Source organism: Grammomys surdaster, unplaced genomic scaffold (assembly GCF_004785775.1).
Source record: "Grammomys surdaster isolate TR1022 unplaced genomic scaffold, NIH_TR_1.0 126131, whole genome shotgun sequence".
In the NCBI taxonomy this organism is placed as follows: domain Eukaryota; kingdom Metazoa; phylum Chordata; class Mammalia; order Rodentia; family Muridae; genus Grammomys; species Grammomys surdaster.
Genome location: NW_021620939.1, coordinates 5,233,589 through 5,249,867, shown reverse-complemented (window position 1 = coordinate 5,249,867; position 16,279 = coordinate 5,233,589). Strand labels below are relative to the sequence as shown.

The 16,279-nt window shown below is 38.9% G+C and overlaps 1 protein-coding gene across 1 annotated transcript in view; it reads left to right on the top strand.

Moving 5' to 3' along the window:
- Nucleotides 1-16,279, top strand: part of Dock3 (dedicator of cytokinesis 3) — a 200,895-nt gene that overhangs the window by 121,872 nt on the left and 62,744 nt on the right. The window contains exons 20-25 of the mRNA XM_028756841.1: nucleotides 1,424-1,616; nucleotides 4,991-5,118; nucleotides 7,638-7,784; nucleotides 10,066-10,164; nucleotides 13,839-13,933; nucleotides 16,093-16,168. Coding sequence (XP_028612674.1) covers nucleotides 1,424-1,616; nucleotides 4,991-5,118; nucleotides 7,638-7,784; nucleotides 10,066-10,164; nucleotides 13,839-13,933; nucleotides 16,093-16,168 — 738 coding nt within the window. The remainder of the gene's footprint in view (nucleotides 1-1,423; nucleotides 1,617-4,990; nucleotides 5,119-7,637; nucleotides 7,785-10,065; nucleotides 10,165-13,838; nucleotides 13,934-16,092; nucleotides 16,169-16,279) is intronic.

Below are 16,279 nucleotides of genomic sequence, written 5' to 3'. Positions count from 1 at the left end.
AACTGAATTTGTTTTTTCTTTTTATCTTTTTTTTTCTGAGACAGGGTTTCTCTGTGTAGCCCTGGCTGTCCTGGAACTCACTCTGTAGACCAGGCTGGCCTCAAACTCAGAAATCCACCTGCCTCTGCCTCCCAAGTGCTGGGATTAAAGACGTATGCCACCACTGCCTGGCTCCTGGAAATTTATTTATTTATGTTGAGTTTTGTTGTGTCTTCCAAGCTGGTCTTAAAGTTGCCACCTCCTGCCTCAACCTCTTGAATAGCTAAAATTACAGACGTGAAACACCACACCTGGCTTAAAGCTGGAATTTGAATTCATGTGTGTCTAATTTTAAAATCTATTATTTTTCTCCTATAGTGTTCTTCCTCTCAAAAGTTATGGATCAATATTATCAGATTGGGGCAACAAGATGGCTCAGCAGGTAAAGGCTCATGATGCCAACCCTGATGACCTGAGTTTGATCTTTGGGTCCCACATGGTGAAATGAGAGAACCAACTCCCATAAGCTGTCCTCTGACTGCCAAATGAGCATGTGCTCCCCACTAGATGAATAAATAAATAATTTAAATAAATAAAACTACTATGCCATCATGCTACCCCACCTCATTAAAATAAATGATTTCATCTTCCTCAAGAGACTACATCTTGCTTCCAGAGCTCAGATCTAGAAGCCCATTTGCACATATGTTTTCTCTCTGCCGTCACCCTCTTCCTCCCTACCTACATCTACATTGGGCCACCTGAGGCTCTGAATTCTTAGTCTGCACTGTCATAGTCCTCAAGAGTTTATAACTGAATGAAGCCATGGTCCTCATGCTTCTGAATTTATATGTCAGACAAACTGCCAGAGATCACATATGAGAAAATAGAATACATAGTCTTCAGATTACATGATTATATACAGATATCACTATCCCTGGAAAATTATCCAGTTCTTAAAACTGGGTTACTGCTATTAATGGGGTCTAGCTGGTTCTGCTTGAAGGCACACAGCTTTTGCTTTCTTTTCCCTTTCTTAGAGGTTTCTGGTGTATGTTGGGAACCAAAATTGAAAAGTCAAGAGCTTAGTCATAAACTAAAAAAGTTGAAGTCCATTTTATGAGGAAAAATAGCTGTTTCTCTTAAGCTACATTGTTTAAATTTGTCCTTTTACTTCCTTCTATTGTATGCAAATGCCTGGGCAAATTATGAAAGCTTCAAGTAGCTTGGGCCCTAGTGAAAATCCCTTGTTTTAGTTTTGAATTTTCTTTCCCCATGTTCCAAGAGTGCTATAGGGCTGAGTAGAGTCAAGGACCAGGGAAGACACCTCTAGAGGCAGGGCTACTGCAGTGCCTTCTAAAACTCTTTCAACCTCATAGCTTTGAACATACGAGATAAACACATGCCGAACTTTGCACTAACCACAGCTTTACTTGCTCCACAGGCTGCACTACTTAATTCCTTCCCCACTATCTTTGACGAGCTGCTGCAAATGTTTACTGTACAAGAGGTAGCAGAGTTTGTGAGAGGCACACTGGGAAGCATGCCTAGCACTGTGCACATCGGGCAGTCAATGGATGTGGTGAAGCTGCAGTCCATTGCCAGGACAGTGGACAGTCGCCTATTTTCTTTTTCAGGTAAATCAAGTTGAAAAGAGTCAGATTTTATGTCTTCTCTTCCTGGATGGTAGCCAAGTTTAGACAGTTCAAAGTATCAGTTTAACAACCATTATGTAAGAAATCAGTGACCCTAAAAATGTAGTAATTCTGTGTATGATAAATTCAGCTTGCCTCTCTCACAATGTACTCTTAGGAGCCCAGACCTATGGGCTAGCTCATAAGGTGTTGTATTAGTTCTTTCATGCTGTGACTGTAAAACTCCATAAGCTAGGTGGCTTTAAAACAACGAATAGTGTGAGTATGATACCAGGTGGATCTCTGTGAGTTACAGGCCAGCATGAGCTACATAGTAAGATTTGGTCATATATACAGCTCACTAGGACACGTGCCTGTAATGCAGCTCATGAAAAATAGAAGCCCATCTTTGGCTCCATGGGAAGTCTGAGGTCAGCCTGGCTTATATGGAACCCTGTCTCAAAAGACAAAACAAAAACACAAATACTTAATTTTTACAGTTCTAAAGATTCAAAAGTCCAGAATCAAGGTACAAGTAGGTTTGATATCTAGTTGAATCTACTTCCTGTTTCATAGGTATCTCTCTTTTCTGTTTTATCACCTAGCAGAAAGAGCAAGAAAACTCTCTGAGATCTCTTTTAAAGGGCCATTAGTCTCAGCCAGGTGAGATGGCACATACTTCTAATTTCAGTACTTAGGAGGCAGAGACAGGTGAATCTCTGTGCAGTCAAGACCACCTTAATCTACATAGCAAGTTCCAGGCTAGGCAGGAAACTCTGTCTCAAGAGGAGGTAGGGTACTAATTTCATTCGTGAGGATAAGGTACTCATGACTTTATCACTAGGAAGTTATCCCACTTCAAATGCTATGACACTGGGGATTAGGTTTCGATGTATGAATTCAATAGGGACATAAACATACAATATGTAGTGGGTGGTCCTTGGTCTCCAGGCACATATGCTGGCTATGGAATCCTGTCTCAACACTAGTCAGATGGAAGGACAAAGGGAAGGATAGAGGACAAAAGAAAAGTGCCCTGTCCAAGAAGACAAGGATAAACCAACAAAGTTTAAAAGGCCCCAAAAGGCGACCTGGGAAACTCTGTGCTTGCTTATTTCTTTGGCTTACCAGTCAGATAGATATTCATTCATTCCCTCCCCACCTCTCTCTCTCTAAGAGAGAAGTGGACAAAAAACTTTTACAGTCCCTAAGCAGTCAGGACTAACTGATAGTTCAGGAACAGGATACCTTTCAGAAAGAGACTTTGGATTTACCCTTGAAGCTATATTGCTTATGATGAATTTCAACCTTACAGCACCATCAAATAGGAGCCTGATTATTTAAGTAGGATACCAGTGTTCTAGAAGAAACCTCTACACACAAGAATAAATCTGAAGCATCAGCAAAAACAGTTATATGAATTTTCATAACTACAATTTTACATACTAATTTTTAAAGTTTGACTTCAAAGCCTAAGAACAACTTGTTAGTTCAATGCTGTGCATACTTGGAATGCTAAGGAGATGCTCCCACTGACTCAGCTGAAACAGTGTAGAGTAGGGATGAGTAACATTGCCATTGAGGAAATCAGCCCTTCTCCAGTCACTGTTGATGATAAACTTCTTCCTGCCTCACACTGAAAAATGTTATCAGTGATTTTAGACACTGTCACTAAATCCACTGCTTACAACTCTCTCTTTATGTATTGTCTCAAAAAGTTGCTTTCAAAATACAGAAAATGAAACAGCCCCCACCCCGCTCTCACTGATATTTTTACTGTTATTTTGTGTATGTGTTCAGATGCTTGACACATCACTTAAAACTCATGTAATGTTGGACTATGTAATTAAATTTTATGATCATCCACCACCAAGTTTTCATTTGCATTTTATTCTGATTTAATGTTCACATTATAACATCTTCCTTAAAACAGGCTTTTTACCAGTAATGTCATATAAATAATTCTTTATTCTCTGAGCATACCAATTGTCTTTGGCATGTTCTAACAACAAACTGCTGTTCTATCTGAAATCAGTGATTGGTTGTTATAAGTCCTACTGTAATTTGTGTTTTGATCTAAAATACAGTATTAACTCTTTTTATCTAAGCATTCTTTTAAAATAGAGAACAGCTGTCACAGTTGCTTTTTAACATCATATTTGACAAAACAGTGTCAAAACTCTTATATATCATATAATTTATCTTTAGCTTAACTTTTTTATTTCTGGGGTCTGGAGAGATGATTTACTTGTTAAGAACACTAACTGCTTTTCCTGGTGGTCTAGGTTCAATTTCCAGCAACAACCATCTGTAATTCTGGTCCCAACAAACCCAGTGCCCTCTTCTGACCTCTGGGTACTACATATATGTGGTATGCAGACAAAACACCCATATGCATGATGAAAATGAAAGAAAACATTTCTGATCTTCATATGAAACTGTTAAATGTGGTCAAATATAAACAATAGATTATATTTTCCATGACTTGTGTATGTAGGACAGTATCTTCAGGGGTGCACAATCACTACCACAAGAGTTTAGAGTGCTAGAAACATGTTCACACTTGTATTTTACTTAGTAAAAGAGGCCATTAACAAACCATTCTATACAAGGAAAACGAAGCCTGTAGAAAGAGGAGTCAGTCTGCTTAAGAACTGCAAGTGAATTAGTAAGGGAGCTTGAATATAATTTAGCCTGTCTGAATTAGGGTTCCAAACATGATTCTTCTTCTTGAAATGCTGTTCTGGTAACATGATGAAGAAAAGAACAATATTTTAATATATCCAGTAGGGTTGGTTTATATAAAAGCTCACTAGTTACCAAAGGCTGTGACAGGCTAACATTATACTCCTATTCCATACATTGTTGTGAACATACTGAAAGCAGTCTAAAAAGCCCATGACTGACAAGAGACAGGCCAGACGGTTTGACAAGGTAAATGCTGCCAGGGTGACAGGAGTGACAGGCTTTGAAGGCGTGTCATGAAGAGAAGCAGTTAGTAATTCCTAGTGAGCCTACAAATCTAGTCATAGTTCATGATAAATGTGACACACAGATTTTTCTCTACAATCTGCTTTTAATTTGAAGTTTAATTATCAAAAAGATATCATTTGGAAGCAGAGTTCTACTTATATCTTATTATTACATGTGCCATTTTTATAGGGGTTTAAAATAATAAGGAAAAAAAGATGGAGAAACCGTGTCATAGGATGGCCTAAAATTTCTACCGACAAGACTTTTAAACTTTTGGAAGCTGGTAACCTCTACTATGACTCTGTTCTTAACCTTGTCTCCTTTAAGTCCCACAATGCCACTATCTTATTATCAGTGCCTAGCTGTCCTCCAATGATGGACTTCATCTCGGTTTTCTTTCCTAGAATCCCGCCGCATCCTACTTCCTGTGGTTCTTCATCACATTCATCTTCACCTGAGGCAGCAGAAAGAGTTATTAATCTGCTCAGGGATTCTGGGGAGCATCTTCTCCATCGTCAAGACCAGCTCTCTGGTAGTGACCCCACAGCCCTCCCCACTTACCTCTGCCCTGATCTTATGTTATTGTAGTCAGGAGCAGACCAACAATGATCACTTTGTGTACTTCTCAGTCAAATGCCTTTGTTGGTGAAAGGCAAGTGCCCAAATGAATGTGTGTGCCTAGCAAGTTTTTCAGTACAATACATCCTTGGTGTGTTAATAGTTATACTACTATAAGTGTACACTGATAAATCATTTCCCACAGTATCAGAAAGGCCAGTCACATTTCATCTTCTGATTCTATCAAAAGGGATTAACTCTGGACTCCTGGGAGTTTTCTTAGAATTTAAGTACAAATACCAGAAGGCAGACACAGACTAGTGAGGGGGTCTTGCTTATTCAGACTTTAAGCTTTTCAGATAGTTTGATTCTACCCATGGCATCCTTACATTTTGCGAGATGAGGTCAGGATATGCACTAGCTGTCAGCTGCCCATAAGAGTGCTGTGCCTGTGGGATGTAGAATGGTTCCTAGATGGCAGTTTTCAACTATGTTCTTATCTATTTTCCTTTTATCTTTAAGGAAATACGTGGTAGAAGGAGAGAGATTGGGGTAGGGGAAAAGCAAAGGCATGGATGAGAATAGTATGTGCTTTCATATTATTTATTTTATATACTGATAATAGAAGAAATGTGTATTATAGAAAACTGGAAGACCATAGGAAAGGTATAAAGGCAATGAAAAACAAGAATGTGTTTTATTATAGTTTTTTTAAGTTAATGCTCCCAGAATACAATTTGAAGTGCATTTAAAAGGAAGGATATGGCCCAGGTGATATTTACAAAAGCAGACTGCTTAAGTGGAGTAAAAAGAGGGACCTAAAACAAGGGCATGCTTTGGGCAAAAGTCAGAAACCAAAAAGGGATTTCTAGTGTCCGGACCATCTGATAACAGAGACCCGACTTGTCGGGAAGTGACTGAGACAGTTCTAACAACCCTATTATTTGCTCTTTGCTCCAGACAAGACCTGGCAACTCTCCTTCCCACCAGGCCTCATAGAAGCCACACCAAGCTCATAATGTCTACAGTAGTCCATGGCTGTATGTCTGGTAGCTTAATTGCTAAAAGAAGGGAATACATTAAAGAAGAGTTTTAAAATAAAGGAAAAATGAAAACCAGTGGAAAACCTAAAAGATGTAGTTTGTTTGCATTTGGGGGAGTAGAGTGAATATAATTAATTGACTACAACTGCTCAAACATGTATCAAAGAAAAGAGTATTAAAATCACTTTGATTACTTTAGCCCCAAGAGCCAATTCCTTGTGTGAAATGGGACAGAATATAATTATATTTGGTGGATGAGTAAAAGGAAGATGAAGTTTAAGCTCTGTGAGATCAGAGATAAGTCTCTCTAGTACATCTCAGTATAGTCAGGTTCTCAGACAGGGAGTGCCACATAGTAAATGTTGATTGATGGTAACATGGTAACATGGGTAAAGGATGAGAATTATCCGTAGTTGTACCCAGTGTTTAAAGTGCTTGCTGTGCAGGCATAAGGATGATGTGCATTTGGATCTCTAGCATCCATAAAAACCTTGCACCATGGTGCATGTGTCTATACCCCAACACTGTGGGGAACGAATGATGGAGGAATAGGAAAGATTCGGGAGGCTTGACGGCCAGCCATTCTGGATAAAATGGCAAAGTCCAGGTTCAGTTGAAGACTTGATCTCAAATAATAATAATGATAATGATGGTGATGATATAGAGAACAGTAGAAGACATCTGATGTCGACTTCTGAACTCCACATGTGTTCACACCAGCTGTGTGCACCTGCATACATATACCACACAGAAATCACACAAACACAGAATAAAATCTTATAATATATTTTTGAGACGGGTTAATGGGAATCTCTTCGGAAGATAATTAAAGCCACCCTACAAAATTTGAAATGAATATATGATGTCTATAAAAGGATAATACAAACTGTTCTAAAATTCTAGGAACTGAGAAGTAGCCTATAGTGATAAGGCATGTTCCACTTTTATCAAGCTGTCAGAGATACATGGATTGAGAATAGAGTCTTTCAGATGAACTGAGAATAATAAAAGACTGAGGAATTAGAAATGGCCACAGAGGGGGTTTGCAAAAACCGAGGAGTGGAGACTCTGCCATTTCTCAAACTTCATCATTTCTCAGTGTCAGTAGAGGCATGCTCTTCACTACACCGGGAAGTCAAAGAAAACCTTTAACTCAGGGCATTCATCTTTGTCCTGTGTGTCAAAATTAATGTGTCTGCCTGCAATTGAAATTTGTGGCTGGCATTAGTAATGGCAAGGCTGCAGCCACTGTTCCTGGATAGGTGAGGCAGGTATGCCTCACCTCTTACTAAAGCCATTGTCCTGGATTTCTTACACACTTCATATTGGTGATTCTACAAGACCAGTATTAAATCACTCCTGATGGGCTTAGTGCGTTCTGCTCCTGAGCATCTGCTTAGCTTAATGCTAATGCTAGTGCTAATGCTGTGCTCTTTCATGCTCACTCCAGGAGGGAGATGTCATGGAGGAGGTAGAGATGATGGTGGAAAGCCTCCTGGATGTTCTCCTACAGACTCTGCTCACCATCATGAGTAAATCACATGCTCAGGAGGCGGTAAGAGGGCAGCGGTGCCCGCAGTGCACAGCCGAGATCACTGTTAGTAACTAACACTCAGGTGTTCTTGCTTTCTTTTCTAACCTGGGGCTCCTTACATTGCTCCCATCTCACCACCCGACATGTTCATCTCAGTCTCCTCCCTGCATGGTGGTCAGCACGTTACCCTCTTCCTACTTGACTCATTTTCCCCTTCCCTCCACTCTGAAAGCTCTAGCTTCATATTCCCCAGACAATATTTTAGGGACGGTTCAGGAAATGTTTTTTGTGTGATTTCTCTTCCGTAGCTTCCATTGGTCTTTGTCTTTAAGCCAAGTAGTCCCTTGTTAGAAATGTTGAGTGAAGCAGTGATACAACAGAGCTGCGGGCTGAGGCTAAAGGCTGTCTCCTGTAGGAAACCTCCTATAGCTGTCCTACATGATACAGGACAGAATAATTGTCTTAGAATTTTCTCGAGTCTACAGATTAGTTGGTGTAGTATATAGTATTTGTATCTAAATTTTTAACATCAAGAAAAGTATGATGTGGTAGAACTTCAGTAGTGTTGTTGAATAAAGCTTTTATGTGACCTAATTAGGAGGAAAACAAACTGGGAAAGCATCTCAGAAGGGATAGAGAGACAGACCCTTTGCCACTGGACCCCACTTGCATATCCAGAGTGAATTTTCCAGCCCTCCTATGGTACTGTGTTTTGTATAAGCAATTTCAGTTGGAAGATAATTGATTATAGAACTCTCTTTGAAAAAAGTCATTTCTGGAACAAAGCCAAGCCTAGCATGTCAGGGTGAGCATTTGGCCTGGGGAAAGTGTCTCCTCTGTGAAGAGCCCCTGTTGAAAAACATAAGACTTAGTAATCTTGTTTTACTGTAGGCATTGTCATATTGCACAGGTCTGTGGTATTCCATAGTAAGAAGTAGATTGTCAGTATTGAAAATCAGACAGTTTGTAAAGATCTAAACAGATCCTAAAGAAAACATCAGCAAATTTGATGCCAAAGATTTAAGATGGAGAACTTTTAATTAGTCATCAATATGTCAGAAATTCAAGTAGAGATGAATGACGCTTAATTAAAAGAATTTTGAGCTGATAACTGGATTAAGAATCAATTCTTTTAAAATGGACGGTCTTGAAGAGAGATCTAGAAGTTTAGCTTCACAACAGTAATAACCTTGATGAGCAACAAAAGAATCACAGTATATAAAATCCTTTAAGAAAAATTTACTGAGCTTTTTGTTTGAGAGCCCCTGTTGAGGTCACTCTTCAATGTAGGTAAAATTACTATGTACCCTGACATCCCCTCGTAGTCTAGCCTTCTAATCAATGCTAATTACCCAGCCCTTGGCTAGGAGGTCTGACCTTGCTTTAACATTTGACAAATGTTACTAATGAAGTCATTCATTTCTGTAGATTATTATAACTATAACTTGTTGGGTACCTTTTATGTACTTTTATATACTTTGTCCTTCAATGCTATACACACACACACACACACACACACGCACACACACACAAAACAGAACTCATCTAACCTTTTTACATCATTAATTATGACTCCATATGCTCATTTTTAGATGAAACTGAAGTTCATATAAGTATAGATTTTGTGTAGTTTCAAGGCTCTAGAAAGGATTCGGTACATTAAAACACTATTATCAAATTCACTATTATCAAATAGGTAAAATACTTTTTGCTGAGGAAACAGTCTTTTAAGAACCATCCCATTAATTGCCATAACATGGCCTTTGCAGTCCTTAAAACTGGCTTTTTGTTGTTGTTTTGTTTTGTTTTTAGTATATCCTAATTGGCTTTTTAAAAAGTGCCTCATGATCACACTTAAATATGTTTTGAAGCTCATAGCGTGTTCTCTCACAAAGATCAGTTTCAACTCTTTTGCCTTTCTTTGCTTACTTACATCCATTTTCCCAGGTCAGCTGCCCTTCCCCAGAGGATGATCCAGATTTTGTCCAGAGGAGAGGCTTTTTTCCAAGTAGGCTCTGCAGACTTAAGTATTGTATTCTGACAATAAGAGACTATTTAGCCAAAATGTTGTAGTAGAGAAAATGATTATTTCACTTTGCAGTACTCCATATTTAAGTGAAGGCTTTTCAATAATCCTGTGCTACAGAAACTTTATTAAGACTCCAAAGCACTCCTCTGAGAAGAAAGTTCATTTTCAGAAACACAGTTGTCACCTTTCTTCATGAACATTTGGGGCCATCTCAAACCCTCCCTTTTCTTACCCTCTGTCATTTGAAGAACAGGGCCCCTGTGACTAGCTATGCTAAGTGTTTTTGGTTTTGTTTTTGTTTGGATTGGTCCCCAGGGTGAATATGTGTCCTGCCTCCTCTCATTGCTCCGTCAGATGTGTGACACCCATTACCAACACCTCTTAGACAACTTCCAGAGCAAAGATGAACTCAAGGTAGGCAACAGAGCACTGGCTTTTCACCCAGGAAAGGAAGTAGGGAGCCACAACTGCCCATAGACTTCTATCAGAGGGTTGTGTTCAAGTGGTCATTGATGCCTATGTTATTGGATTCAGCAGCCCAGTTTATAGCTGAGTATATGATCTCCAGAAGCAGAAATTTGGCAGTGCCCTTCACATAGCCTGAACCCAGGCTAACATTTGAAATTTTTTCTGTAACTGATAGCAGCCTTTTGAGCATTTCCCTCTATTAGAGAATAACCTGAAGCATGCTGGATTAGAAAGTCAGTGCTCTCTCTTTCTTAATGTTTTATCCTGTGCAAACCAGGCTTTACTGCTTTAATAGCTATATTGATGATGCTGATGATGTTTCTTTACTTGAATATAGTTCTAGAAAATACCCCTAGCCAGGGTATACCCTTCCTACCTTGAGCTGTCAGACTTTGAATCTGAAGTAATGCGGGGCTGGAGAGATGGCTCAGCGGTTAAGAGCACTGACTGCTCTTCCAGAGGTCCTGAGTTCAAATCCCAGCAACCACATGGTGGCTCACAACCATCCGTAATGAGATTCGATGCCCTCTTCTGGTGTGTCTGAAGACAGCTACAGTGTACTCATAAATAAAATAAATAAATAAATCTTTAAAAAAAAAAAAAAAAAAAAAAAAAGAATCTGAAGTAATGCGTCATAGATGATACAGAGAAATGAACCTGGAGTCCAGACAACAGGAGAACATTGCCCTTGCTGAGCATAGCATCATAGACTGCTAGGGTTTGTGTCTACATGAGACCATGCTGCCTCCTCATGCATGACTATTGCAAACTTGGGTCTGTGCTCTGCTTTTATTCAGAACCAAGTCACTTGCACTTTATGGTAATACACCATACCTCCTGAAAGATGAGATTACAGGACGTTTTGCCACCATGTCTAGCCCATTCTCAATCTTCTGTATTAAAGACTTTCTTCCTATATAGAGACTCCTTGATGTCAGTATGTATCTAAAAGTAAAGTCTATTGCTATTCATTTGAATTCTTAGTTGTGAGCAGGGCTTATCTTAGTTGTAAATATTAGATTTCTTCTCTTGGACTTGAAAAAAATTCTGTCTTTCACACAAATAAATAATAAATGTGATATTACAGACACACACGCGTGCGCGCGCGCGTGTGTGTGTGTGTGTGTGTGTGTGTGTGTGTGTGTGAAAGCTGGTGGAACGAGTGAGACAAAGACCAGAAGGAAGTGATAGGGGACAAGATGGAGTAATACATTGGTGGACAAGTTCAGTTATCTGTATCTTTTAAAATGTCATAAAGAAGCCCATTTTTTTGGTAACTTAAAAACAATAATATGGAAAAATAGAATCCAAGAGTGTTATAGTTTAACATATAAACTTTCTTTCAATGCCTCTTTTCAGTTTGCATTTCCACTTCAGAATTTACTATAAAGTAACAAGTAATCACTGTTGACACTGGAAAGCTGGGGCACTTGGGGCAGAGGCAGGCAGATGTCTGTGAGTTCAAAGCTGAACCAGTCAGGGCCACACAGTGAAACCCTTTCTTTAAATACACATACAACTGACACTGGTAAAAAGATAGACACATCAATCAGTAAGACTGAGCTGAAGAGTTCAGAAATAAATCTTTACATTTATACTGTGAATACTCAGTAGTGAAGCCAAGACAATTTAATGAAGAAAGAGGAAGCCTCCAGAAACTACTAGAATGAGTTGATATCTGCATACAAAACAAAATTGTGCTCTTTCATACATGGCTCAGTTTCCCTCTCTTCTCCTTTTAATGTATTTTCTTTATTGTTTAAATTTCATGGTTGGTTATGATATAACAAGCGAACATTCTTTCTGGTCTTGTCTCTTTGGTATTCTAAAGGTTTCTCCTATATCTGGACTAACATTTCTTTGCTAAAATTTGGAAAGTTTTTCTGCCATGATCTTGTTGAAAATATTTTCTATGCCCTCAGAATGAAATTCTTTGCCTTTTCTATGTCTATGACCTTAGATTTGTTGCTCTTCCTATTTTCTAATCCATATATCTTGGGAAAAGCTAGGCAGTTGTAAATTGTGTAATGTGGCAACTCTGGAAATCAGAGTTGTCCCACCTCAGAGTTTGTTGTGCATTTTTAATGTTTTGTTGTAATTATGTTTCATTTGATTTGGTTTGGGGTCTGTTTGTTTGTTTGTTTGTTTGTTTTGAAATAGGGTTTCTCCATGTAGCCCTGGCTGTCCTGGAACTCACTTTGTAGACCAGGCTGGCCTCAAACTCAAGAGATTCACCTGTGTCTACCTCCTGAGTACTAGGATTACAGGCATTCACCATCATGCCTGGCTGTAATTATTGTTCTTTGTTTACATTAATTCAGGAATAATTTCTATATTCTAGATTGTTTGTATCCACCGATGTTTCCAATCACTAAGTGATCATGTAACAATTAGACAAGATGTTCTTAAATGCTCAAAATCAATAAATCTCTGTACTTTACTAAAGGCCTCTTATATCCTGGGGCTCACCTTTAATATGCCAGCATCTTACAATTCTCTTTGCAGCTCTGTTTGTACAGAACCTTAATGTTCAGTCAGAGATGGGAGATTTTTAGCTTCTCAGGTCTTTTCTGGCAATATGAGCAGCCCAGCATATGTGTGGCCCTCTAGAATCCAAGGAATATACCAAATCTTTTCACAGGTCCCTATAGATATCTCATTCTTCAGAATTTCCTTGAAGCTTTTTGCCAGATCTCTTTTTGTCCCAACTACTGTGAATGTATCATGTATCTAGAATGTTAAATTATATGTCTGGCTTTTGTTTTTAACAGATGTCCTGTTCAAAAACTAGATGAGCTCTGGATTACATTGAATAAAGACAAGCCCTGGCAGTAGGCTTATGCAAAGAACTACTGAATTTGCCAAGTCAACTAGCAATTCTCTAGAGAATGGGCTTTTAGGGGGCTCTAGAACTATTTATCCAGTATCTGCTAGGCTTTTGGTGTTTTGTAGCTGCTATGGTTCTGTAGTTGAGTGTTGAAGTAATAGAGAAGACGCAAATAGGGACAAATGAAACGGAACAAGATTCAGTGTGTCCTGTCATACACCCACTTCCTTACCAAACGCTTTACCCTTGTTTGCTTTTTGTTGCTGTGGTAAAATATTGACCAACACCAACTTGGGAGAGGACAGGGTTTATTTAGCTTATAGGTTACAGTTCATCACCAAGGGAAGCCAAAGCAGGAACTAGAGGCAGGAGCTAAAGCAGAGACCCTGGAAAGATGCTGTTTAATGACTTACTTTGCATGGCTTGCTAAGACCTCCATCTAGAGGTGGCACCTCCCAAAATTGCATAGTCCTCTCTCACATCATCAAACATTAATCAAAAAAAAAAAAAAAAAGCCTACAGGCCAATCTGATCAAAGCAATTCTTCAGTCAAGGTTCTTTCTTCCTAGCTGAGTCTGCTCAAGTTGGTAAAAATAGCCAGCACATTCTCCTTGAGTTATATTATATTGAATTGTTAAATCAGTCTTAGCCACTTCATTATTTTCATGGACATGGATTTATTAGAGGGTTTGTTATTTTTACTTTCTCTTGTTTTGGGGTTTTGTTTTTGGGTGGTATTGGGAATTGAACTCAGCCTGTTGGGTACACTATACCTTCTACTATTAATCTTCAGGAATTCCTGCTGAAGATTTTCTGTGTGTTCAGAAACCTAATGAAGATGAGTGTCTTCCCTCGAGACTGGATGGTGATGAGACTGTTGACAAGCAAGTGAGTAAGGAAAACTCTGTACTGGCATTTGCAAGTTCTACTCAAGCAGGGGGGTAATATATATGTGTGTGTGTATATATATATATATGTATATGTATATATATGTATGTATGTATGTATGTATGTATGTATGTGAGTAGGAGGAAGAATAAGACCAAGACTTGGAAAAGAGAGGAGTTGACAAATAGAAAATTTTTTTGGAGTTACAATCCACAGGATTTGGCCACTGGCCATAAGGCAGTGAAAGGAAAGAATCCAAGATAATTCAAAAAGCAGAGTCTATAGTACTGAGGATAGAAGAGGATATGTTAAAGATGGGATATACAAGAGCCTTTAGCCTCTGTTGCTCTGCAGCTTTAGACAGAGCTCCATCTTGCTTTGAGTTGTATTATCTACCAGACAGTACTTGCCTTGTGGAATTAGTGCTAACTAGCCCCTAAGCCCTGGCTGCAAAGCTTTGGCCACTTCTAAGTATAGAGATGAAATGTCTGCTCTGTTCATGTTTCCAGCCTGTGCTTCGTCTTGGCAAACTAAACAAGTGATACAGGTAGAAACACATTGTTCATTTGATCTCATGTCAAATAGATGAAATAGATTGTGTGATCTGTCCTCATTAGCCTACTGCCACCTCTCACTGATCTCCTTTTATGTTAGCATTGTATAGAATGAAGTCAAATTATTTATATTAGGTATATTAACAGGGCAATGTGATTGTTTTTCATGTTGAACTCTTTATGGGCCCTTTTTTTTTTAAAAACCTGCACATGTTTTGTCCAGAACAAAAGAATGATAGGAAGTTGCATAAATATTTCCTCAAGTACTCGGACTTTTGTCTAGATCTTTCATGTGCCTGTCTCCGAGTTCCACTTGGAAAACTTGAGATTTTCTAGCCTTAGATACAGGAATGGCATCTCATCTTTGACCCTGGCCCTTGTCGACCCTGCTCTGCTGGAACACTGGTCTCTTCTATGGACTACTTTTGCTGTTCTCTTCTTCTATACAAAGACGCTGATGGCTACTCTTCTTTTCTTTTTATTGAAAATAGATTATTTTTTCATATAATGTATCCCGATTACAGCTTCCTCTCTCTCTACTCCTCTCAGTTCCTCCTCAGTTACCCTCCCATCAGGATCTATTTCCTTTCTGTCTCTTATTAGAAAAGAATAGGCTTCTAGGGGATGATAATAATAAGATATAACAGAGTAAAATTTAACAAGATAAAACAAAATTGTCACATTAGAGTTAGATAAATGTGAAAAATGGAAGAAAGCCAACAGAAGAAACAGAGCCCAAGAGAAGGCACAAACTCAAGCATCTCATTAAGAATACCAAACTGGAAGCCATGATATACATGCAGAGGATCTGGTGCAGACCCGTGCAGGCCCTGTGCTTGCTGCCTTGGTTTCTGTGAGTTCACATGAGCTTTGATAGTGTTGACTTCGAGGCTTTGTTTCCCTGGTGTACCCTTTACCATCATGCTCTTACACTTTCTGCCTATCATACCTGCTAGGGCAGGTGGCCACTCTTAAGCATAGTTCCTTTGCCGCATAGCAAAGGCCCTCTGTAATAAGACCCTTAACTATGCATCACAGTTTCCTTCCTTTAGACTTAAACTCACATTCTTATATTTAGCAGAATAGCTTCCTATTATCCCTTATGTGTGCTAGGCAGAGATTAAAAGTGATATTCGAGCTCAAAGGCTGAAGTCAGATGAAAACAGTACATGAAATTTTATTTTTATAAATAGTAAAAAAGAAAACAGTACATGACAAAAGGAAATATTTAATCAGTATAAATTCCTGTTATCTGGTAAAATAATAAAATTATGCTATAACTCCTATAAAGTGACCATAATCTGTATTGTTATCCATAGATCCTCAGAATACTAGAAATTACTTTTTGAGCTAGAATAAATCCTAAAGAGCACAGAGCTTAGAGAGTAGAGTTATCAGTGACCCACTGACAGTTTTTGCTCTCTTACTACTGTTGGGCATTTTCTAAAACTGGTTTTCTGTGGTGCCATTTTCTTTCCTTAAAGCCATATCTTATATAAGAGCAAATTGACTTCCAGAATTTTGCCTATAGGAAGACAGCTGATGCTGGGCTGTATGCCACAGCTGGTCTTTTAATTCTACAAATGCCTTGTCTCCTCACTGCAGCATTATAGTCACGACTGTCCAGTACCTGTCCTCTGCACTGCACAAGAATTTCACAGAGACAGACTTTGACTTCAAGGTAGGAGCGCCTAAAGACTATTGCTGTCACAGTACTAGCACATCGAATTCCACACTCACCCCTTTTTGCTTTAATATATACATAGTATTGTAGATTCCAAGACTGGTGGTT